General features: G+C 41.1%; 1 protein-coding gene across 7 annotated transcripts in view; it reads right to left on the bottom strand.

Moving 5' to 3' along the window:
• The window catches only part of ADRA1A (adrenoceptor alpha 1A), a 114,330-nt gene extending 105,319 nt beyond the window's left edge, over positions 1-9,011 (bottom strand). For all 7 annotated transcript variants that reach the window (XR_004625739.1, XM_034661224.1, XM_034661226.1 and 4 more), the window contains exons 1-3: positions 8,936-9,011; positions 8,680-8,846; positions 5,881-7,429 (exon numbers count right to left, since the gene is read on the bottom strand). Coding sequence is in view for 6 of the 7 variants with exons in the window: in XM_034661224.1 (XP_034517115.1) it covers positions 5,881-6,763 (883 nt within the window). In the remaining variant the exon portion in view is untranslated. The remainder of the gene's footprint in view (positions 1-5,880; positions 7,430-8,679; positions 8,847-8,935) is intronic.
• Positions 9,012-25,486: the final 16,475 nt, after the last annotated feature.

Raw genomic sequence — 25,486 nt, 5'->3', positions numbered from 1 at the left:
TAGTTTGTGGTACAGCCAGAGTAACTGAGAAACTGGCCTCCTATCTTAAAATCATAACGGCTCTTAAATTATCTTCACACCATTATCTCTAAGAGGTCAAACTTCTCCGTTAAGAATCAGGGGCCTGATCCCTTTGTGTCTGTAGCAAAGCAACCAAATGTCTGTTTATTTGGGGCATTCATAAGACTCAGAGTCATTATATGTCATTTATATGGCATTACCTGCACTTGCCCTTCTTTCTTGCCATGTCTCTCACATCACCATCTGAAACTTTGCTATGCATTTCATTGTGCAGAGTTTCAGCTCCATTAGGGTAGGGATTTTTTTCTTGTCTTTTTCTCCAGCATTTCCCTAGCTTTCTGGCACATAGTAGATGCTCAATGAAATTTTGCTGAATGAATGACTCATTCTTTGTCCCCCTGCTTCTACCCGGTAAGCCCCTTGCCAGCTCTGCCTTCCCTCAAACACCCCATTTTAAAACACATTCTCCCTCCTCACTACTGCATGGTCTGCTATCTTTTTAATTTTAACATAAATATCAAATATTCTATATCCACAGGAGCCACAGCTCAGCCCAAGGCTGCCTCCTTTGACTCAGAGCTAACAGCAGTGACTAGGTCCAATAATAATGCCCATTTTGTACTGCAATCAGAGAACCTGAGTTCAGACACACACCGATGCGTTCAGTAAATGTTGCCCCCTTCATCCGTTTCTTTCTGATGTTCTCTCTTTCTCAGACCTCCAACAGCATCTACACATTACCTATGTCAGTAATGGTCTACAAGTCACAACATGCTGATAAAATTCGCATTTATGGCCGTTTACTCTCTGCTAGGCTCTGTGCCAGGCAGTCGATCTGTATAACACGTTTTATTTGATGAAAAAGAAAGCCTAGCTTTCAATCTCAGACCACCACTTTTCCCACCCATCGCAATGACTCTGGAACTGGAAGGCTCTAGACCAAAGGATGAAATAAGCAAAGGTGATGCACACCCCTTAGGCCCTGGAGCTCCCCCCGAGACACATTTTTCACCCTTCCTTTTTTCACATGCTGAAGGCACACACACTTTCCTATTCTCCCTCTTCAGCTCCATGATCAAAACCCGGCTTTTCAAAACATTCATTTCAAGATATCAATGACTGGTAACAGCCTCAGAGGTGACACCCGTCCCTACAAGGGGTCTGACTTTCCACCAAACACTGAGGATGCCAAAAGAAAACAAGACTTGAGAGTGGGCAAGTCAGATTTCTACCAGCAATCACACCATTCAGGCCTTCAGTCATCCAGGCTTTGATGGGAGGAGCGGGGAGGAGGGAAGCGTGGGGGCGGTGAGGAGCCCTCTCACAGGGTAGAGGGGCAGCCTTCGGCCATGACAGAGTGCTCACTCACTGTCCTGGGCTGGTTCCTACACGTGTGGGCGCTTTGTTCTCAGCTTTCTATACCACATGCATCCCTGTCTGGCTTAGTTTCTAATCTCACTGTTTTCTGACAGCCTAGTTCAGACTGATAATCTCTTCATCCCGAGAGAGTACTTCTCATACTTAAGAGCTTCTGTCCACTGTGTATGTAATATAATGGCATATTTATTCTTCTGTTCACATTTTGCATGAAAAATGTACTTAAGACAGTTACTAAAAACAAATAACATCTCACTGATGGCCCCGAGGAAGTAGTGCAGGCTTCAAGTCCCTGCTCAGTCAACACTGGTACTTCTAGAAGTTTCCACAGTGAGCTCCAGACACCATGAACTGTGATATTCCTTCGCACTTCTAATACTACTTTATAAGCTTGTGATAACTGTTCCTAATTTGTTTCCTTAACTAGATTGCGACGCCCTTGAGGGCAGGGAATGTGCTTTATTCATCTTTTTGTTCTAACTCAGTGCCCATTACTTATTATACAGTCAATAAATCCCGGAAGAAATAGTCTCTTGCTCATTTGGTGGCATGAAGAAACTGTGAACCACAGATCCTGGTAGGTTTAGGGACCTTTTGCCTACTGAGCAGCCTGGTCAGACTGCCAACAGTACGTTTTCAACTTCCCTCCTGCCGCACTGCATTATTAGGATTTAAAGGAGGCCCAGCGATTCTGGGTGCTCCTGTCTTACCACAACTTCCTGCCACTGTAACCCTTCACCTCAATGTTACTAATTCCCCAGGAGAGCAGATCTAAGGGGTAGGCCATGGTTAAACCAGAGTTCCCCTTTGTCCACAATCTGAATCTGTAGGACTCCTAATCTGTTCCAGTTTATGTCCCTGCAGAACCATATGTCTTTACTGTGGTTCCTACGTATGACCAGTCATCAGCAACGTTCCCCGTAATCCTCAGCCTCTTAGCTGTTAGGGAGTCACACACAACCTTCTTGACAGTTCTTACTTTCAACTTATGACTATAAATCTCAAATATGTCCTTAGGACTTCCTGGTGAATCTACTAAATTTCCATAATCTATTTACTCTCTCGCCTCGAAGGGTAATATTTCACATCTCCCTTTGCTCCTCAAACCAACATCATTTTCTATTCCTCCCTCACTTGTAGCTGACGATCTTGCTTTTTATTAGGTCGAGGGCATAAATATATTCCGAAGAGATGATTACCTCTCCTCCTCCATATCTGCGGCCTCTGTGCTTATAGACCCTGGCTTCTCCCTCATTTCCCAGCACTCCACTTGGGCACTGAATCCCACCTCCTACCTCGCTTATACCATCAGCAACTCTATTCCACCGTTCCGTCAGAATGTAAACATGGTATCCTATCTCCGACCTTAGGAAATTCTTTCTAGATCCTTCCAGCTATCCTCTGTTTCCCTGCTCATCTAGGAAAACCTTTCCCAAGAGTTGTCTCTTTTCACTGTTCCCACTTCATCTTTCATTTTCTCTAGGAAGCACACAGTCAGGCTTTTGTCTCCCTCACTCCACTGAGACTATTATCCTCAGCGGATGTCCTCTTATCACCAAGGACCTCCACATAGCCGAGTCCAATCCTGATTCCCAGCCCTCCTCTGACTGGGCCAGGCAGCTGCCTGTGACACAGCTGAATACTCTTGCCTTCTCAAAACATTTCCATTTGGCTTTGAACACAATGCAGTCTCCTGGTTTTCCTCCTAACTCCCTGGCCGCTCCTTCTCAACTTCTTCTGCTAGTTGGTTCTCCTCCTCTTCCCAGCCCTCAAATACCAGAATGCCCCAGATTCAGTTCTTATCTCTCTTTTCTCTCCATATGCCCCTCCTTGTAGATCCGTCCACTTCTGTGGCTTTAAATATGTTGATGTGTCCCCAGTTTACATGTTAACCCAGCTGCCCCTTGTAGCTCCGAACTCACATATCTAGTTGCCACTTGGCATCTCTACTTAGATGTTGAATAGACGCTTCTCAGAGTGGCTACAAAAAAGAAACACTTGTGTTTCCCACTTCTGCCAGCCCCTAACAACCCCATCATCCTCTAGTTTTCCCAGTTTCAGCCAAATGTACTACTGTTTACCCTGGTGCTTAGGCCCCAGACCCGGAAGTCATCTTTAATTCCTCTCTTCTTTTCTCATACCCTGTGCCCAAACTTGTCAGCTCTACCAGTGAAATAAGAGCTGAATGTGATCACTTCTCACCACCCCACCGTTTCACCCAAGCGCTAGGCATCACGACCTTTCCAACCTTGGCTGCTCTAACAGCCTCCCAACCGGTCTCCCTGCTTCCACAGTCATCCCCCCACATAGCCCACTCTCCACGCAGCAACCAGAGTGATCCTTTAAAAATATAAAACAAGCCACTCCCCTCCTAAACCTGTCTGATTGGATGGCTTCCCATTGCAATTGGAATAATACGCAAATTCCACTCAGGCCTAAAAGACCCACATCGCTCTGACCTAGTCCATCTTCACAACCCGTTTTCGAACTTGTCTGCCCCTGCATTTTCTGTAGTTCAGCCACGCTGACCTCTTTGTTCTGCCTTGAACAGGCTCTTTCCTATCTCTGGATTTGCCGTCCCTCTGCCCAAAGGCCCTTCTAGATTTGGCAAGGTTTGCTCCTCACTTCAGTTAGGTCTCTGCTCCAATATCTCCTCTTCAGAGAGAACTCCTCTCACCACCCACCCCATTGCCCTATAAATCTCTATCCTCTTATCCTGTTTATTTTTATCATAATGCTTAGTAATCCTTGACTTCTTAAGGTGTATACATTTGTTTGTCTATCTCCCCTAAAAGAATGCAAACATTTTGCTGGCAAGGAGTTTGCTGCCTTGTTCAGACTATGTGTCTAGAACAAGTGCTCACTATATACTTGCTGAGCACAGGGATGCACGAATCAACTTCAGGGGGAAGTAAGAGATGAGATGCAGAAAGACAGGGAAGCAGTGGCTCAGGTAGAGCGTTATTTAAATAAATTCAAAGCTGTGATGTACTTCCAGGAACGGAGTCAGCAGTAATGATGGGCAGGCACAATGGGAAGCCAGCTAGTAGCCTCAGAAGGGCCTCTCAAGCAGCCCCGTTAGATAGAAATTTCTGCAACGATGAAAATGCTCAATGTCTCTGCTGTCCCCAATAGTAGCCACTGGCCATGTGTGGCTATTGAGCACTTGAACTTTGGCTAGTGGGAATGAGGGACTGGATATTAATTATCTTTAATTTTAATTCTCATTAAAAAGCCACATGTGGCGGGTGGCTATGGTATTAGCAAAGCTCTAAAACCTGAAGAATCTCTTCCCCCCACTTGGGATTTCAGAATAATAATGCATTCCTCACTGAGTTGTGGAGAGGATGAATGAAGTAAAGAGCCTGGACAAACTAATTTTGAGTTAGCCCTCAAAAACTAATAGCTGCTATTATGACACAGAGTTGCAAATTAAAGTACTTTAAATGCATGTCACTTAAATTTGGCTCTAAAGGGCCAGAAACGAACTTTTATTAATTTTTATCATAATTTTGTTGTTTAATAGAGTTAGTGGACAACCAATATGTGGGTCTATATTTGAGCTCACAAACTAAAAATAGAAAACAACCATTTTGGGATCTCATGAAGGCCTTTCAGAGATAGATGATTATTCCAAGTGGATCAGCTTGCTGATACTTAAAACGAGCTAATTAGCTTTGACAATAGCTAATATGGCATTTGCAAAAATCGGATTTGTAACATTACTGTATTATTTTCAAACAGTGTCATCTGCAACTTCCAGAATGATCTTGGGTAAGAGTACTGTTTGTTTTATACTATTAAAATAAAGAGGAAAGTATTTACTTATTGGAAACTGTTGAATTTTCTAAAGCTTAAATTCGTTTGGACATAAAAATCACCTTTTTTTTCTTGTCAGTGGCTGGCCACACTTTCTTCCATACTGAATCCAGAAAATAAAATTAACACAGATATAGAACATAAGCAGACCATTATGACTAACCCTTAGGAATAATCTAATCTGATAATAAAATTACACATTTGTTCAGAATAAGTATGGTGCTTATTTTTAGGCCAAGAGAATTTGCAGCCCATAGCAGCAGAGGTGAAAGTGGCATTCCACAGCCCCTGCCTAAGTGTGTGCTGGAGACTCTGAGACTCCAAAGAAGAGGGATCTATTTAAATTAAACGCATGCTTAAAGTCATTAAGAAAAGTTGACGTTCTTATTAAGGAGACCAATTAATCTGTTGGAAGCCACTTTACAGTAGTTGAAAAAGTGCCCTAGGACATAGTAATATAAATGAGACTGAGAGAAGAAAGGGAACTAAAATGCACTTTTCCACAAGGGAGCATTTTCCTAACTACCCCCCACACCGGCTTTGCTCTTTGAAATGCAGATCCTTTTTCCCCCGTCCCCCCCCCCCTTGACTGTGAGTCTGGGGTAGCAGAGGGGAACAGGATGAAGATCCCTAAATACCAAGGTCGGGTGTTTAAAGACTTACCAATGGGCATCACTAAGAAAAAAGGCAGCCAGCAGAGGACGAAGCAGCCGACCACGATGCCCAGTGTTTTGGCCGCTTTCTTCTCCCGGGAAAACTTGAGGAGCCTCACGGAGAAGTGCGTCTTGTTCTTGGCGCTGGACACCCCGGTGCCTCCTACTGGGACATTTTTCCGATGGATGCGGAGCGTCACCTGCTCCGAGTCCGACTTGTCGGTCTTGAGGCCAGACTTGAGGCCCCTGCTTTCCCTCTTGGCCACCACGTAGACCCGGCAATACATGACCAGGATAATGGTCAGCGGCACGTAGAAGGAGCCCAGCGCCGAGAAGAGCACGTAGCCCGGCTCCTCGGTGATCTGGCAGATGGTCTCGTCCTCCGGGGCCGGCTGCCTCCAGCCAAAGAGAGGCCCGATGGAGATGACGAGGGAAAGCGCCCAGACACAGAGCAGAGCCATGAGACCCCTCTTCTGGGTGACGATGGTGGGGTAGCGCAGCGGGTAGCTCACACCTATATAGCGGTCGATGGAGATGATGCAGAGCCCCATGATGGACGCGGTGCAGCACAGGACGTCCACCGCCGCCCAGATATTGCAGAAGACTCTGCCAAAGGCCCAGTAGCCCAGGATCTCGAAGATAGCTGAGAAGGGCAGCACGGTGGAGGTGAGCAGGAGGTCGGCCACCGCCAGGTTGACGATGTAGTAGTGAGTGACCGAGTGCAGATGCCGGTGGCAGGCCACAGAGAGGATCACGAGGATGTTGCCCAGCACGCCGAAAATGATGAGGCCCCCCAAGATCACCCCGAGCAGAATGGCCTTGGATATGTTCACCGGTGCCGGCGGGTGGGTGCAGTTGGAACTGTCGGAGGCATTTCCAGAGAGAAACACCATGGTCCCAGCCGGGGCCGGCGAGGTCCGGCTCTCGAGAGCCACCCCCAGACGAGGGCGGAGGCGGAAGCGAGGGAGCAGAGTCAAAAGGTCTCGGCTCAGGGGAGCCTTGCCCGCTGGGGTTAGCTGGGGGTGAGAGATAGCGCGCGGGTGGGAAGCAACCCCGGCCTGCCGTGCAAACCCTCAGAAAGCCACGCAAAGGGGCAGGGCGTTAAAGGAGACATGGCCAGGGGCGCGCGGGGCTACCCGCGGACCCTACCCACCCGTTGCGCTGGCCTCCGGCGCCAACTCCCTTTCCTACCCGAGGCCTGGCGCGAAGCTCGAGGAGGCACGTTGGAAAATGCGGTCGCAGAATTACAGGGGCCCGCTTTTGCGCACTGTCTGATCCGTCCTGGTTAGAAGATGCAGCATTCTGCACGTAATCTGGAATTCAACAGTCCAGCGCCAGTCTCCCCGCAAACCACAATCAAGTACCGCTTTGCCGTCGACTCTCAAAAGCGGGCACCGCTGGCATCTGGGCGCTTCTGCCGGCCCGCAGTTACCCAAGGGTGACTGACCCGCGGTGGACTCTTGCTAGATCCAGCTTCTCCGCGCGCAGGCCGGGGGAAGTGGGTATTAAACATTGGTCAGGACCGAGGCGTTTGCCGGGCGTTGTTTGCTTGCGTCTTCCTGAAAGAGCGCAAAGAGAAAGGCAGAGTATATACCAGGCGCCCCGGGGAGCGAGGCCAAAGCCGGCTCGACGGACCGTGGGCGGTGGCTGGGAGCCCCGCCGACTCTGCGGTCCCGGAGTGGCGTGCCCTGCCGCAGCACAGGCGGCGCGCGAGCGGACCGCGCGCTGTGCCCCGGCCTCTGAGAACCTGCCCTGGCGCGCGGCCCGCAGCCTCTGGCCGGCTCCAAGATCCGAAGCAAACAAACCCCAAGCGGCAGCGGCCAATTACGAGCGGCCGCACAGCGAAATTAAACCCCGCGAAGCTCGCTAGGCGGGACTGCGGCTGGCTTGTGTGTGCCGCGCAGATCCGAGTCGGTGAAAACTGGCGGTTGCCATTTGAACAGGTTGCTTTGCAGCCACCTGGAGGGGGCGGCCTGGGAGAGGGAACCGCAGCGACCCGGGGACCGCAGGCCAGACAGTGCCACGCGCACGTTCACGCCGGAGGAATTCACACTTGGGTGTGCGGTGCCCGCCGGTCTGTCGATCAGCCAAGCCGGCTTGAGAACCAGGTCCCGAGCAGAGCCTGGCGGGGCCCGAGGGCTGAACGCTACCCAAGGTCGGTCCAGGAGCACTTTTCAAGCCGCAGGATCGGCGGTGCCGGAAGGCTTGAGCTTCGAGCCACACCCGGACGGGCTGCGCGGGTGCAGGCGAAGCGGTGGGGAGGGCAAGCGCTACTCTGCAGAAGGGGCTTTGCAAGTGGCGGTCACTGCGAATTTGGTTAGGCTTAAAAATCAAGCGGAAAGGGGACGCTTCGGTTTTCTGGGCTGGGGGCCGTGGTCTGTGTGAGAAACTTAGGTTTCTACGGCTGCGAGCCGACCCACAGGAACTCAGGCAGGAACGCGAGGAGTGGGGACCCATCTTGCTTTCTAAGGACTCTGGCTGGGGTCGGGCCCAGAGCCCGGACCCTAGAGGCAAAGGCTATTGTGAAAAATCACAAGTTCAAGAGCTCACAGGTGGTACTAAAAGCAAGCAACTGCAGAAAGCCTCTTTTCTCTACCTCGGGGCGATTAATACGGGCTGAAAAACACACTTGTTAACTAGGAGGTAACTTTCTAGAATACTTAAGGGAAACAGGGTGGGGTGGGAATGCTGGTGTCACGGCGGAAAAAAGCAGAAAGTGCGGGTTCGGGCTCACCGGGAAGGGAGGGAGATGTGCCCTCACCCACCCGGCCCTGCTGGACGCCTGCGTCCCGCGCCGCCGCGCACTCACCTGGAGCGGGGAGCGGACCGGGGGTTCGGTCCCACGAGCAGCCCTGCAGCCTGCTCTCTGGGGGAAGAGGCGACCGTCTCACCAAGGAACCAGTTCTTAGTTCTGCACCCGCTGACTCACCCCTCCACCACAGATGTCTTTAAGCTCCCAGCTCACTACCGCTTTACCTGCAGAATTTAAAATAAAGAGTGAAATTAGGAAAAGAAAAAAAAAAAAAAAGAACAAACGAATAGCCAACCAGGAACTCCACATTCACCCTTTAAATATTCAGCTCCCCGACATCAGCAAAGAATGGCAAGGAACTTTGCAGCTAGCTCTCGCTGACGTCACACAGGCAGTAGCCCCAGAGAGTACTGTTATCGGCTGTTTACCGTATTACTCTGCGGCAACAGGCAGAATGCGCACAACCATATTTTTTTTACACACCCCACTTCTCTTGAGTGGGTTAAGTTCTCGCTTTACTTTAAAAAGCGGTGTGTGTGTGTGTGTGTATGTGTGCGTGTTGGGGGGGGTGACTTTTATTCATAGTAAATAACTTTTTAAATGATACGATTTTTAAAATAAAGAAAAACTGACACTTGCCAGACAGATACTACTGCATGTATGGTGTGTTCAAAGAAATGACACAAAAGTTACGTTAGAACAGCTTTATTTATTTAACACTTGGACTAGGTTCTGTTAAAATCAAGAAGAGCATGTTGTTATGCCAAATATGCAGGTAAATTATATTATTTGCAGATGTTTTAGGATGAGAGTAAAATCAGATAAAATGTAATAAATCTGATTGTAATAAAATTATGATTCCAGGAAGACAAAGTGAGCATATCTCAACTTCATTAAATATGATCCATCCCTCATTTCTTTAGACAAATGGATTTTTTAAAATAATTTTTATTTTTTATATTAGTCACCATACAGTACATCCCCAGTTTTTGATGCAATGTTCCATGATTCATTATTTGCGTATAACACCCAGTGCACCACGCAATACATGCCCTCCTTAATACCGGTCACCGGGCCTAGCCCAATCCCCCAACCCCCTCCCCTCTGAAGCCTTCAGTTTGTTTCCCTGAGTCCACAGTCTCTCATGGTTCATTCCCCCTTCTGTTTACCCCCTCCTCATTCTTCCCTTCCTTCTCCTACTGATCTTCCTATTTGTTATGTACCATAAATGAATGAAACCATATGATAATTGTCTTTCTCTGCTTGACTTATTGCAGTTAGCATAATCTCTTCTAGTCCTGTCCATGTTGCTGCAAATGTTGTGTAATCATTCCTTCTGATGGCTGAGTAATATTCCATTGTATATATGGACCACATCTTCTTAATCCAGTCATTTGGTGAAGGGCATCTTGGCTCCTTCCACAATTTAGCTATTGTGGACAATGCTGCTATGAACATTGGGGTGCATATGGCCCTTCTCTTCACTACATTTGTATCTTTGGGGTAAATACCCAGTAGTGCAATTGATGGATCCTAGGGTAGCTCAACTTTTTAAGGGACCTCCACACTGTTTTCCAAAGTGGCTGTACCAACTTGCATTCCCACCAACAGTGTAAGAGGGACCCCCTTTACACAAATGTATTTAAAAAGCATTATAGTCCTGCTGTAGTTTCTTACATGGTTTAGGGCTGGTAAAGTACCACAAATTCTCTTCTGGTTTTTGTAAGAAAATGTATTTTTTAAAGGAATGTTATTTGTGTTACTTCTCTTTTTATTCTCTTTGATTCATTAATAGTTGGCATATGAAAAGCTGACATCAGCAGTCTTATACGCTTTTGTTTTTTTGGTAAGCTCCATGTTCTGTTTACCTTGCAATTGAATAAAGCCATTTTTGGAATATTGGGAAATACTAGAATTTTCTTCACTCTGATTCCCACCTCCTACGTCATCCTGTTTCATCTTCATTGATTTAGACAAACTACACTGTTCTTAAAGTATTTACTAGGTACTCTTAAACTCAGTAACAAAGAGAGAACTTTGACCAGTGGGATACATTGGAATTCTCTCCCCTGAACAGAAGTTTGTTAATATTGTTGTTTTTTTCCAAGGAGATGTTTGGGAGGCCTTTTTTATAAAATATACCTCTAATGCCACGGAGGAATGCCCATAGGAAGATCCGGGAGCACTACTGCATTAAAGACCTAATATTTAGATTTCCTTTTCTCTTATACACAATGCCACCCCACCTCCCCCATTTCTAGGGGTAGTACCCACACCTATCACATTTGATTAGACTTTAATATCAATTTATTTGACTTGAATATTATTTTAGAAATATATACAAAAATGGTTTGCTCATCTGTAAACTGAATTTCAGGTCGTAGAAGAAGCATAGTGGATAAGGATAGAAGAAATCTGGGTTCACTCTAATTAAGTAACAAAGGTGCTTGCTCCCTCTGGGATTCAGTCCACTCAGGAAGGGAGAGCTGGACTATAATTCCCTATAACCCCTTACATCTCATCCTCAAATATGTATATAACAGATGTTCTTTAGAAATCCCATCCACCAGAGAGATATATTATTGTTAAATTTCATACTCACTAACCTTTTACCGTGAAGGTGAGCTTTCTATTAAGATCTGTTCTCCGGTAGATAAGGGAAGTAGACTTATCAGCAAGAAAAGCAACCCCAAATNGCATTCACACCTTCTCTATCAAGCATTTCGTTTTTGAGCAGATCAGTGGCACTGTCATGGGGCCAGAAGCCTGGGGACCATCCTAGGAGCATCCTCCTCATCACCAGGCCTTTCCGTTTTACTCCTGGATGTGTCTTTCATTGGCCCTCCCCCCCCCCCCCCCCCCCCCCCCCCCCCCCCCCCCCCCCCCCCGACAAACAAGCAGGCAACCCCTCCTTTCCCCCACCAGCTGACTAGCTAGAGCAAGGCTTAAAAGACCAACTCTTTTTTTGTAGCTTGGTCCCTACACACTGCCAGGTAAGTCTTTCAAATCTCCTTCTCAGCCAGTGAACATCACTCTTTACGCCACTAATTCTCGGAACCAATTTTACCTGGCTAACCATAGACCCACAAACAGAGAACTCTCCATCTGTGGGTTACTCTTTAAAGACTAGTTGAGGTGCATGTCCCAGAAGGTGTTGAGAGATCCGTGGGGAGGTGGCGTGAAGACAGAGTAGGCTATAGAGTCATAGAGATGCTGTCCCTGTACTGTAAGACCAGGGGCAAAGCCCAGCTTTTCTGAGCCTCGACTTCCTAATTTTTAAAGGGACACAGTTAAATCCCCCACGGTTGTTATGAGGACCGAGTGAAATTATATCTCATGGAGCTTATCCACCGTTTTGTTAGAAATCTTATTAACCCTTTCCCTTTCTTTTCATTTTGTGTGCTCCTTTACAGTGAAACATACTTCTAGTCCAGAGTGATCCCAATTCCACATTTAACATGAGCACAATGTATTCAGCTGGAGAAATCTGTGCAATGACCTGAGAATTACTCCCAAGCCCACTGCTGTAAGCGGAGTGACCCAACAAAGTGAAGTGGCGGAGTGGCCCTGGCCACAGGCGACTCCTGCTTTCTCCTCACTCCCCCTTGTCCCACATCTTGAAGGGCCATGAAAATATGTGCAAATACTTCAGTCCATACACCCACATAGCTGTCCCTTGACTTTGGCCACGGCCTGTCATGTGGTCTGCCCTTGAGAAGATGGGCCCAGGAAAAAGGCCTAAGGCCCTGAAAATGGTTGTGTGGCCATTTGGAGCAGAAGATTCTGGGTCCCAGCGCATAATCTAGGAGGAAGGGTGTAGGCTCCGGTCAGAGATATTAACCTCAGTCCTGTAGTCTTATGGATTCTGGGATCTCTAAAGCCCCAAACCCAAGTTGCTGGTCCTCTTGCCTGGACCTAAGGGTGCTACTCTTTAGACTTAGGGTGTGGTGGAAGCTGAGAAATTCATTGCAGAGGAGGTTCCAGGAAGGCTCATGGGAAGCTATGGCTTGGTGTGGGGCTTGCAGGATAACCAGGAGTCAGATTTGTAGGCAGAAGAAAGGAAAGAAAGTCAACAAAAGCTGTACAACAGAATGTGTGTGTGTGTGTGTGTGTGTGTGTGTGTGTAGGTATGTGCATGCATGCATGTGTGTGTGCCCGTGTGTATGCGTTCAGAGACACTGTGGTCTAATTGGAGAAGAGCTTGCCATCAACATACACCCAATACCTTCGGTTGGCAGAACTCTGTGACTCGTGAGAAACTTACCAAGTATAGGAGGCTTTAAGAAGAAAAAAAAGGGACGTCTGGGTGGCACAGCGGTTAAGCGTCTGCCTTCGGCTCAGGGCGTGATCCTGGCGTTATGGGATCGAGCCTCACATCAGGCTCCTCCGCTATGAGCCTGCTTCTTCCTCTCCCACTCCCCCTGCTTGTGTTCCCTCTCTCGCTGGCTGTCTCTATCTCTGTCAAATAAATAAATAAAAATCTTTAAAAAAAAGAAGAAGACGACGAAAAAAAATCCATCCATCATTATCTTAGAAGACAATACACCATGGAATTATGAGCTGTTTTCCTAGGCTTATGATTCCCAGTGACAGAGTAGAGGGCTTAATGGTAGTATCTTCCAAAAAGACCTGGCTTTTCAACTAATTCTCTTAAGGCTTAAAAGTTAAAGTGGGAGGAAAATGAAAAACATTGCTCAGAATGATATTGATGCGGTATCAAGTCACAATTCTCTAAACAAGCATTGTGTTCTAATCCTTTATCAAACTTAGAAAACTGCACAGTGCACAGACACAACGGGGGAAGCCTTGGATGGGATAATAACTTGGCCCTTGTCATCATTTGTCCTGCTCATTTTCACTGCCCTGGGAAAATAACTTGTTCCAAGTCTCATATGAGTCGTGGATCCCATCCCTACGTGGTAGATTACAGTGGGAAAAGGGTAGCCCAGGTAAATTATTTCTTTAAAACAATAAATCTTTGCTCTTGTGTAGCAAATGTGAGTTATCAATCAAATTTGTCAAATATTCTCTAAAAGGGAGGTGAAACACCAAAATCAGTATCTGTACCAAATGTAGAAATGCTTCATCTCATTTCTCCACCTGCTGATGAACTTCTATGGGCACATTAAAATGCTTATTGACCATGCTGATAATAGCACATTTTAAAAAGTTGGAAATACACAAAAATAAGACTTATCTGTAATTCTGCCATTGGAGAAATAGCCACTGTTCAGTATTTGGTATTTTGCCATTTTCCCCATGTGTGTAAATAATATAATACATATATGAAATATATTATATACATGTATTTATGGTGTGTATATATAATGTGTGTATACATGCATTACATGCAATACTCTATGTAATACTGTGATCATATTGTATCTACCATTATATATCCTCCTTTTTCACATAATGTTATTTTATGAACACAAACTCATATTATTAAATTTTTGCAAGAATATGATTTATAGTGGCTGGATAGGAATTCCATTGATATATATGTCATGATAAATTTAACTATTTGGCTATTTAGGTTTTCCAAAAATGTCTGATTTATAACTTGTACTCTGATAAATACTCATATATAACGCTTTCCTCTGTTTTTTCTTTAGATTAACTTCTGTAAGTGAAATTAGAGAATCAAAATTTATGAGCATTTAAGAGATTATAGTATATTGCCCTCTAGGAAGGTTTTACGAATGTAAATACAAAATGTAAACTCATAACAGTGTATGACAGAAACTGTTTTCTGTTTTGTTTTGTTTTTGCTTCTTGCCAATCTTGAGTATTTATAAGAAAATAGACAAGTACCTAAATATATAAATGAAATAAACCTTAGCCAATTTGATAAGTAAGAAATATCCCATTTAAAAGTTCTTATTCTTTAATGATGAGCTTATTTTCATATATTTATTTGACATTTCCATTTATTTTGTGATTTGCTTGTCCATGTTTCTGTCAGTCAGGATTTAGTCAGAAACTGATGTAGATATTTCAACCAGGCAGTGATTTAACACAAGGAATTAGAGGCTTATAAAACAGAAAAGATTAAGAAACAGGCCAGGGAAAACTGTAATTTGCTTTCAGGAAATCTGGAAGGACAGGAGTATCAGGAAACTACAATGATGACCTCAGCTACCTGAAGCATCACGAATGTGCAGGACACCCAGAAGCACCTGCAGGTGCTGTTGGCTGAAGCCTTCCTTCCCACACGACACTGTTGCAGGACCAACAGTGGCTTCTACTCCCTTTTACTTTCAAAACCTCATAGGAGTTCCTCTCATCGGTGGGTTGTAACCAGAATCCTGCTGACGGAGATTCTTGCAGCCCCTGCAGTGCAGAGAAGAGCATAGAAAGGGGAAAGAGGTCTGAGTAGCCGATTTAGTATAATGTCCATTGCCCATTTTTGTATTGGTATTTTCTCCTTTTATCTTATGCATTTATAAAATCTCTTTATATATCATGGCGGCCATAATAATGTACCCCTCAGATCTCCTGTGGCATAATTGGACATAACTGAATGACAGTCTCCGATTTTGTCCTTCGGGATGTATCCCTGTGCTCATGCCACGCTTCTACAGGCTGCTCCCGACCAGTGGCTCGGTACGGCAGAGGTTCTAACGCAGACCCATTATTACTAGACACGGCATTTGCTGAATGGAGACTGTTTCAGGGACTTTCCGTCAGTCAGCCAAAACTTTCTTATAACTGCAGCAGTCTGACACGTTTCTTTCCCATCCTCCTCTCCTCCCCTCCACTTTATAGATTCTGACTTGGATTGTAGTCTGAAGGATCTCCTTCTTCAACTCCTCCTTTCTTCTTCACAGGAATTTCCTCCAATAAATCTTTTGCACAATTAATCGTATCTTGGTGTCTTTTAGAAGGACCTAAATATACATTAAGGATTTCAGTCTTGGGATATTTGTTGTCATTTCTTCCTGTCACATATATTTAAGGTAAAAGACTTCATGAGTTCTATAAAGAGAGAGGCTGTCCACGTAAGTTCTCTCATAATCAACAGAAAGTCACATATTTATACCTTGGCAATCTCTCTGCCCAATATTTTGTACATATTTTATAGGTGTTTACTGGTCAATGATTTTTCTTCATGGTCAGAGTGGTTGAGCTCATGAAAGAACCTAAAGGAGCTTCCTTATTCCTCTCGACTCAAGGAATTTTCCTTCCATACTTAGGATTTTTGGCAAGACTGAATTTAACCCATATGAAGCAGTATAAGTTTGCAGTAGTTTTAAAATTATTCTGTGAAAATCTTGTATGGTAAGCATTGAGGAGAGATCCCTTAATTTCCTCTGGCTGAAGTTGAGCAGGAAATATATAATTCTCAAGTCTGAAAAGGAGTGCCTCTTCTCTCTTACGGAAGGATAATCTTAAGTTCTGGATAAGTAATCAGAGGTTTTGTATCTATTCTTATTAATTTACCTGCTTTAATGCAATTTTTTGCCTTTTATAAGTCATGGAACATAAATTGACAACATGGTCTTGTTCCTCTGCTCAGCATCAGAAAAAACAAAACAAAACAACTTTTACTGTTTTTTTTTTTCACTTTCTGAAACCACCATTATCATTTTTGTTTACTTCTCATAATCAAATGAATCCAGTTAAGAAAGTTAAAACGAGCCATAAGGGGAAAAAAAAATCAGAAGTCAGGCCTATTTGATTTTATCAGAAACCAATTGTAAATGGGAAATTCTTGGAAAGAAGAGTTAAGTTATCAACAGAGAAAAATTTAGGGGAAAAAAAAAACACCTGGATAAGGATCCTGAGCATCTATTTGATGTTTTCAGTGACAAGTGAGTTTCCAAATATAAGAAAGTAAATTTTTAATGAAGCAAACTAAATATCAATTGAGAATAGTGTAGAGGGTTTAGTTTCCATTAGCCTTCTCTTCATGGCTCCCCGAAAAAACACAAAATCTAAATTAAAAAATGCACTTGCTGCATAAACTCAACTTCAAGGCAAAACCCTTTGTCTTTCTCTCCAGCCAGATTTGTACTTCTCAGTTCCCATAGACAGAAATCATGTACTGACCAAGGGTCTATGTCAAAAAAATGGGTGTGCCTGCGTGATGCAGTTGGCTGAGTGTCTGACTTGTTTTTGGCTCAGGTCATGCATGATCTCGGGGTTGTGAGATAGAGCCCCAAGTCAAGCTCTGTGCTCAGCAGGGAGTCTTCCTGAGATTTTCTCTCTTTCTCTCCCTCTGCCCTTTCCCCTGCTCCCATGCTTGCTCTTTCCCTCTCTCTCTCTCTCAAATAAATAAATAAATAAATAAATAAATAAATAAATCTTTAAAAAAAAGGAAAAAGTAAGATAGATAATCAAGGCAATGACTATAATGGGAACATTGGGGAAACTAAAACGTCCACAAGGATTGTTGATCTTGATTAAATTTCTTGGTGAGATGCTCAATTTGTTACTTCCTGTATTGGCCAGCTTCTAAACAAGAAAAATATTGCATATTGAAAAGGGTATAACAGAGGAAAATTCATTGGTGGTGCTTGGACATTTGGTTCTTTATATGGAAAAAGTAAATACACAAAAATAATAAAACTAAAAATCTAAATGTAAAAAAATAAAATTTTAAACAAAAATTTTATGAGAATATATTTTTACACTAAGATTTGGGAAATGTTTTTTATTTATTTTATTATTTTTTTTAAAGATTCATGTATTTGTTTTAGGTGGGGAGGGGCAGAGGGAGAGAAAGAGAGAATCTTAAGCAGACTCCATGTTGAGCCGATGCGGGGCTCAATCTCACAACTCTGAGATTATGACCTGAGCCGAAACCAAGAGTAAGAGGCTTAACTGACTGCAACACCCAGATACCTCTGGGAAATGTGTTTCAAATAAGACACAAAAAATAGAATCTTTGAGAAAAATAGATAAATTTAACTACATTAATATTCAGTATGATAAAAGTGACAAAAGGGCAAATGTTAAATTACAATTTTAATTGGGAGCGAATATTATAAAATGTATTAACGGACTGAGATTCTTTTCTAGAGTGTGTATGTTCTATTGTCTTCTAATTTCCATTGTTCCTGAGAAGTCGGCCAAATTTATATCATTCTTTCAGTGTAGTTAGTATATAATCTCCTCTAGCTGATTTTAAGATTTTCTCTTTCTTTTTGGATTTTAGCAACTTGTCTAGGTATGGCTTTATTTATATTTATCTTGCTGAGTTTCTTGGATCTGCAAATTTAGGTTTTTCATTACCCTTCAGAAAATTTCTTCAAAGGTATTTTTCAACCCCATTTTCTCTCTCTTCTTTTCTGGGATTTCCATCACATGCATGTCAGACCACTTGGTGTTATCTCACTAGTCCCCAAGGCTATGTTTATTTTCCTTTTCCTCTCTGTTTTTTTAGATTGGAAATTTTCTATTGATCTATATTCAACTTAACTGACTCTTCTTTTCTGCCATCTCCAATACACTGTTAGGCCATCCAAAAATTTAAAATTTGTTAGTGTACTTCTTTATTTTTAGAATTCCCATATGTATATTTTTTTAAAGTCTTAATTTCTTTGTTAAGATTCCTCACATGTTGGGGTGCCTGGGTGGCCTAGCAGTTAAGCGTCTGCCTTCGGCTCAGGGCGTGATCCTGGCGTTGTGGGATCGAGCCCCACATCAGGCTCATCTGCTATGAGCCTGCTTCTTCCTCTCCCACTCCCCCTGCTTGTGTTCCCTCTCTCGCTGGCTGTCTCTATCTCTGTCGAATAAATAAATAAAAAATCTTTAAAAAAAAAAAAGATTCCTCACATGTTGGGGTGCCTGGGTGGCTCAGTCGATTAAGTGACTGACTCTTGATTTCAGCTCAAGTCTTGATCTCAGGGTGATGAGTTCAAGCCCCAGGTTAGGTTTCATGCCCATTTAAAAAAAAAAAAAAAGATTCCTCATGTGTTAATTCACTATAACTATATTTTCCTTTAAGTATCTTAATATACCTATAATAGTTGTTATAAATCTTTTTCTGCTAATTTCAACATTTGAGTCATTATGGAATGAATTTTTATTTCCTGTTCCCCCCTTGAATACAGATCACATTTTCATACTTCTTCAAATGTCTAGACATTTTTATTATATACTGGACATTGTGTAAATTCCTTTTAGGGACTGGATTTAGCTATGTTCTTCCCAGAGTGTTGATTTTTGTTTCAGCAGGCAATTAGTTTGCCAGGACTCCAACTCTAAATTTTGTCTCCTTTGTGTTAGGCAGCAGCCAAAATTCCCTCTCTTTTATTTTAGGTTCCATCTTAGTTTTCACAGAGTTCCATGGAGTCTTCCCTGTACAGCAGTAGGTCAGCACTAAGACAAGGATTTAAGCAGATTTTATATGTAGATTTTGTCGCTCATGTCCTTCGTACCATCCTCCTTTTGGGGATTTCCCCTCTTAATTTTTCAACTACTCTGTCAGCTTTGAATTCTGTATTCTAATACCTCAAGCAGGTAAAACTGGAGACTTCCATCACCCTATTCAGCAAGGACTGGGAAGTGCCATAAGGCAAACAGCAAAGATAAACAATCTCACCTACTGCAATTTCTTTAAAAGATGGATTTTCCTTCATTTTCTGCCCTTTTGGGGTCACTTTATATAGAGTACCTTCATATAATTTGTAGACATATAGTCAATCCTCATTATTTGCAAATTCCACATTTGCAAATTCAACTACTTGCTAAAATTTATTAGTAACCGTTAAATGAACATTATGTTTTTGCAGTCATTCATGGACTTATACAGAACAGCAAAATATCTGAGTCACTGTATGCCCCCAGTTGAGGTCAAACTTGATGCTCTGCCATCGTGTTTGAGCTCCATACTATAAACAAGTGTTCCTTTTGTGGTCTACTTGGGGCCACATTTCCGCATTTTTGTGCTTTTTGGTGGTGGTTACATTGTTTAAAATGGCCCCCAAGCGTAGTCTGAACATGCTCTTTAGTGTTCCTAAGTGTAATAAGGTTGTGATGTGCCTTATGGACAAAATCATGTGTTAGATTAGCTTTGTTCAAATATATATATATATATATATATATATATATGAAATATATATATATGAAATATATATATATGAAATATATATATATGAAATATATATATATGAAATATATATATATGAAATAAGGTGTCTTTAAACATAAATACACATATAACAAAGTTACGTATTGATCAGTTGATGAAAATGCTGTGACCAGAGAACCTAACCCTATATTTTCCATAGGAAAAATGGTTCAGTACTTGGTAATTCAGTGTTTGCAGTGACTTTATAGAATATAACTATCACAAATGAGTATAACTGTGGGTGTCTGTCTGTATCGTACATACATACATTCACACACACACACACACACGTAATCTAGGATTTACAATTGTCTATGCAGAAAGATTACTATGACAGAAATGCTCTACCATTTCCAGAAGTTAGAAATGTCATTGAAATTTTAATGACTTTGTTGGTATCCAACCAACATTTAAGTGGAAAAAAGAATTACTCTGTGGAGAGTTATATGTTGGCTAACTGAACATAATAAAAAAAAAATTTAAAAATTCTAAAGATCTTAAAAAAAATCTGTGGAGAATTAACATCTTTATGATAGTCCCATCATCTACAATGATATTTTTCTCCTTTTACACATAATATATTCTTAATAATATTGAAACAATTTTTCATAAGCATCTTGAATGACTTTGGTTATTTTAGATATCTTACAGTTCTTTTTACTATTATAATTGGTGTCTTTTCCCCTTAAATTTAAAAAATTTCTTTTGTTTACATACAGGAATGTTATTAATTCTGTATATGAATCTTACTTGCTGAATTACTTCTATTTCTTTCTTTAAAAAATTAATAGTGATTTTTAAATTTTGAATTATCCTGGGCTTCCTACAAAGACAGCTATCTATATTTAATAACAATTTTATGTCTTTCTTTCAAATGCTTACACCTCTTATTTCTTGTTCCTTTTTTGTACTTTATTAACCCCAGTAAAATGTTGAATTTTAGAGATAACTATAGGCATTCTTGCCTTAATCCTTACTTCCCTGAAAATTCTTCTAGACTTCAAATATTTGGCATGATATTTGTATATTTCAATAATAATTTTATCAGTTAAATGGGTTCCCATCTATTTCTACTTTGCTGAAAGTCTTTATTCCTGTAGCTCTTAAGATAATTGTATGATTTTTACCATTAATTTATTAACATGGTGAATTACATGGATTGATTTTCTTGTATTAAATACTCTCTCTACTCTTGATATAAATACTACTTGGTCTTAATATAATATTTTATCTTTGTTTCTTTTTTTTGCAATTTACTTAGAATTTTTTCTAGTGATATTTACTCTTAACATTGGATTGTGATTTCCTTTCTTATATTGTTTTTGTTCTACTTTGAAATTATAATTGTGCTAGATGAAAAAAATAATATGTAGTTCTCCCTGTTTTTGTGTTCCCTAGGACAGCTTAAATAAATTGGAACTTAAAAATAAATAAATAAATAAATAAATAAATAAATAAATAAAAAAAATACTTTGAAACCTCTGTTACTTGAAAGTGGTAAAAGTATAAAACAACTTTACGGGGGCAAATTTTGTCTATCAGTTTTATTTCTTTAGTAGTTATAGTTTACTCTGGTTTTAATTTTTTGTTATGTTACATTTTAATATGACTTTTGATAGTTCTTGGCATAAACATTTTCATGACATTGTCTTACAACTTTTGAAATATATACTCTACTTATATGTCTTTTTTTTTATTCCTAATACTGTTTAAATTCCCTTTCTCTCCTATTTCTTAATTAGTCCTGTAAGAGTTCTGCTTTTTGTTTTTTCCCCAAAACGCTGGTTGTGATTTTGTTGGTTACGTCTTTGTGGCTTTTTTTTTTTTCTTTGCTTATTTCTATGTACTATATTAATTTCTGCCATTATCTTTACTCTCTTTTCTTCTTTCTATCACCTTTGGATTTACCTTGCCGGTAATATTTTAGGTTTCTCATGTTGAATAACTAATTTCAATCTTTATACTTTAAAATGGATTTATAAGTGTCACTTTAGGTATATTATAGAAGTTTGATATCTGTCCTTTATTCAGTTGTAAATACACTTTAATTTCATGGGGATTTTTCTTTAACTAGTTTCTCTAATTAACCTTTTATGTTTAAGTAGTTGTAGATCACATACAGTTGTGAGAAATAATATAGAGAGATCCCATGTACCTTTTACCCAGTTTCCACATTGGTAATGTCTTGAAAAACCGTGGTACAATATTACAACCAGGATGTTGATATTGACAGAATCAAGATACAGAATAGTTACATGCCCTTAGGATCCCTCATGTTGCCTTTTTATAGACACTCACATTCTCTTTCCCTACCCACCTGGTCCATTCTCCTGACAACTCACTCTTTTCCATTTCTAAAAACTTGTTATTTCAAAATATTATAAAAGGATTTATGCAGTATGTGACCTTTCTAGGTTTAACTTTATGACTCAACATAGTACCTTAGATATTTATAGAAGTAGTTGCATGTAACAATAATTAATTCCTCTTTATACTGCTGAGCAGTATTCCATGGTATAGATGTCCTACAATTAGTTTAACCATTCACCTTTTGAAGGACATATGTTAGTTTAGGGCCATTACAAATAAATGTGCCTTAACCATTTGTGTATAGGTTTTTATGTGAATGTGAGGTTTCCCATTTCTGAGATAAATGCTGAAGAGTACAATTGTTGGGTTGTATGGTAAGTAGACATTTAGGTTTTTTTCTTCTTAATGTATTTAAATCCAATTAATTAACATATAGTGTATCATGAGTTTCAAAGGTAGAGTTCAGTGATTCATCAGTCCTATATAACACCTAGTGATCTTTACATCACGTGCCCTCCTTAATGTCCATCACCCTGTTATCCCATCCTCCCACTCCCCTCCCCTCCAGCAACCCTCAGTTTGTTTCCTATGATTAAAAGTCTCTTATGGTTTGTCTTCCTCTCTGATTTCATCTTGTTTTATTTTTCACTCCTTTCCCCTATGCTCCTCTGTTTGGTTCTTAAATTACACACATGAGTGAAATCATGTGTCTTTCTCTGACTGACTTTTTTCACTTAGCATAATACTCTCTAGTTCCATCCATGTCATTGCAAATGGCAAGATTTCATTTTTTTGATGGCTGAGTAATATTCTGTTCTATACATATACCACATCTTCTCTAATCATTCATCTGTCAGTGGACATCTGGGCTCTTTCCATAATTTGGCAATTGTGAACACTGCTGCTATAAACATTAGGGAGCAGGTGCCTCTTTGGGTCATTACATTTGTATCTTTGGCATAAATACCTAGTTGTGCATTTGCTGGGTCATAGGGTAGTTCTATTATCAACTTCTTGAGGAACCTCCATACTATTTTCCAGAGTGGCTGTACCAGCTTGCATTCCCACCAACAGTGTGAGAGGGGTTCGCTTTCTCTGCATCCTCACCAACATCTGTCATTTCCTGACTTGTTAATTTTAACTATTCTGACTGGTGTGAGGTGGTATCTCATTGTGGTTTTGATTTGTATTTCCCTGATGCTGAGTGATTTTGAGCACTTTTTTGTGTGTCTGTTGGCTATTTGTATGTCTTTTTTGGAGAAAATTCTGTGTCTTATGCCCATTTCTTGATTGGGTTATTTGTTCTTAGGGTATTGAGTTTGACAAGTTCTTTATAGGATCATGATCCTAGCACTTTATCTGGTAAGACATTTGCAAATATCTTCTCCCATTCTGTCCTTTGGCTTTTGGTTTTGTTAACTGTTTCCTTTTCTGTGCAAAAGACTTTTATCTTGATGAAGTCCCAATGGTTCATTTTGCCTTTGTTTCCCTTGCCTTTGGAGATGTGTCTAGCAAGAAGTTCTGCAGCAGAGGTCAGAGAGGTTGCTGCCTGTGTTCTTCTCTAGTATACACTTAATTTTGTAAAGAAAACTGTCAAACTGTTTTCCAGAGTGGCAGTTCCATTTTGCATTACCATCAGTTAATGAATGAATAATGCGGTTTCTTCTATATTCCACCAGCATTTGGTATTGTCACTCTCTTTTTTTTTTTTTTTAAGATTTTATTTATTTGACAGAGAGAGACAGCCAGCGAGAGAGGGAACACATGCAGGGGGAGTGGGAGAGGAAGAAGCAGGCTCATAGCGGAGGAGCCTGATGTGGGTCGATCCCAGAGCACCGGGATCACGCCCTGAGCCGAAGGCAGACGCTTAACGACTGTGCCACCCAGGCGCCCCTGTCACTCTCTTTTTTATTTCAGACACCTTGCTAGGTGTGTAGCCATATCTCATTGTGGTTTTGTTTTGTATTTCCTTAATGGTTAGTGATGTTAAACATCTTTCTATGTGCTCATGTGCCATCTGCATTTCTTCTTCAATTATTTTACTGAATGTCTCTTCATGTCTCTTTCCCATTTTCTATTCGAATTGGATTGTTTGGGTTTTGTTTTTTTTTACTATTGAGTTTCGAGATATGAAGATAGATAAATAGATGATAGATACATAGATAGATAGATATAGATACTATTTCTTTGTTGGATGTGTGGTTTGCAAATGATTTTTCCCATTTTTTAAAAATTTGGTACATTCATATTGCAAATGGTTGCCCTTGTAGCATTAGCTAATGTCTCTGTCACATCGCATAATTATCATTTCTTCTTGTTGTGGGACCAATTAAGATCTAGTCTCTTAGCCAGTTTAATGTTTATAATACACTTTTGTTGTCTATAATCACTATACTGTGTAGTAGATCTCCAGGATTTATTTATCTACTAGTTTCAAGTATGTAACCTTAAATATTTCTTCCATTTCCCCATCTCCCCAACCATTCCACTCTCTGTATTTTCTAATTCTTTTTTTTTCTAGATTCCACATATAAGCAATATCATATAGTACTTGTCTTTCTCTGTCTGACTTGTTTTACTTAGCATAATGTCCTCCAGGTCCCTCCATGTTTTTGCAAATGGCAGTTTCCTTCTTTCTCATGGCTGAATAGTATTTCATATATATACAAAATCTTCTTTACACCCCCATCCATTGACAGACACTTAGGTTGTTTTCATATCTTGGCTATTGTGAATACTGCTGCAATAAACATGAGAGTGCCAATATCTTTTTGATCACCTGTTTTTATTTCCATTGGATATATACACAGAAATGAGATTGCTAGATTGTATGGTAATTCATAATAATTTTTTGAAGAATTTCCGTACTGTTTTTCATGGTGGCCAAACCAGTTTACAATCCCATTAGCAGTGCACAAGGGTTCTCTTGGCTCCACATCCTCACCAACACTTGTTATCTCGTGTCTTTTTCATGTTAGCCATTCTCATAGGTGTAAAGTGATATCTCACTGCGGTTTCAATTTGCATTTCCCTGACAATTAGTGATGTTGAGCACCTTTTAATGTACCTGTTGGCTATTGGGTTATATTCTTTGGAAAAATATTCACTTAGTTCCTCTGCCAATTGTTTAATCAGATTGTTTGGTTTTCGTGTTATTGAGTTGCATGAGTTATTTTTAAATTTTGGTTTTAAGCTTTTATCCAATACATGGTTTGCAAATATTTCCTCCTATTCCATAGGTTGCTTTTTCCTTTTGTTGATTGTCTCTTTTGAAGTGCAAAATCTTTTAAGCTTGATGTAATCCCACTTATTGATTTGGTTGTGGTTGTTTCTGCTTTTGTAGTCATACCCCAAAACTCATTGCCAAGACCAATGTCAGGGAGCTTCTTCCCTATGTTTTCTTCCAGGAATTTTTTGGTTTCAGGTCTTAAATTTAAGTCTTTGATCCATTTCTAATTTCTCCCAGTTTTTAGCCTT

This window comes from Ailuropoda melanoleuca, chromosome 5, assembly GCF_002007445.2.
Source record: "Ailuropoda melanoleuca isolate Jingjing chromosome 5, ASM200744v2, whole genome shotgun sequence".
NCBI classification, from domain to species: Eukaryota; Metazoa; Chordata; class Mammalia; order Carnivora; family Ursidae; genus Ailuropoda; species Ailuropoda melanoleuca.
Note: the sequence above shows the minus strand (reverse complement) of the source record. Positions and strands in the feature narration are given on the sequence as shown.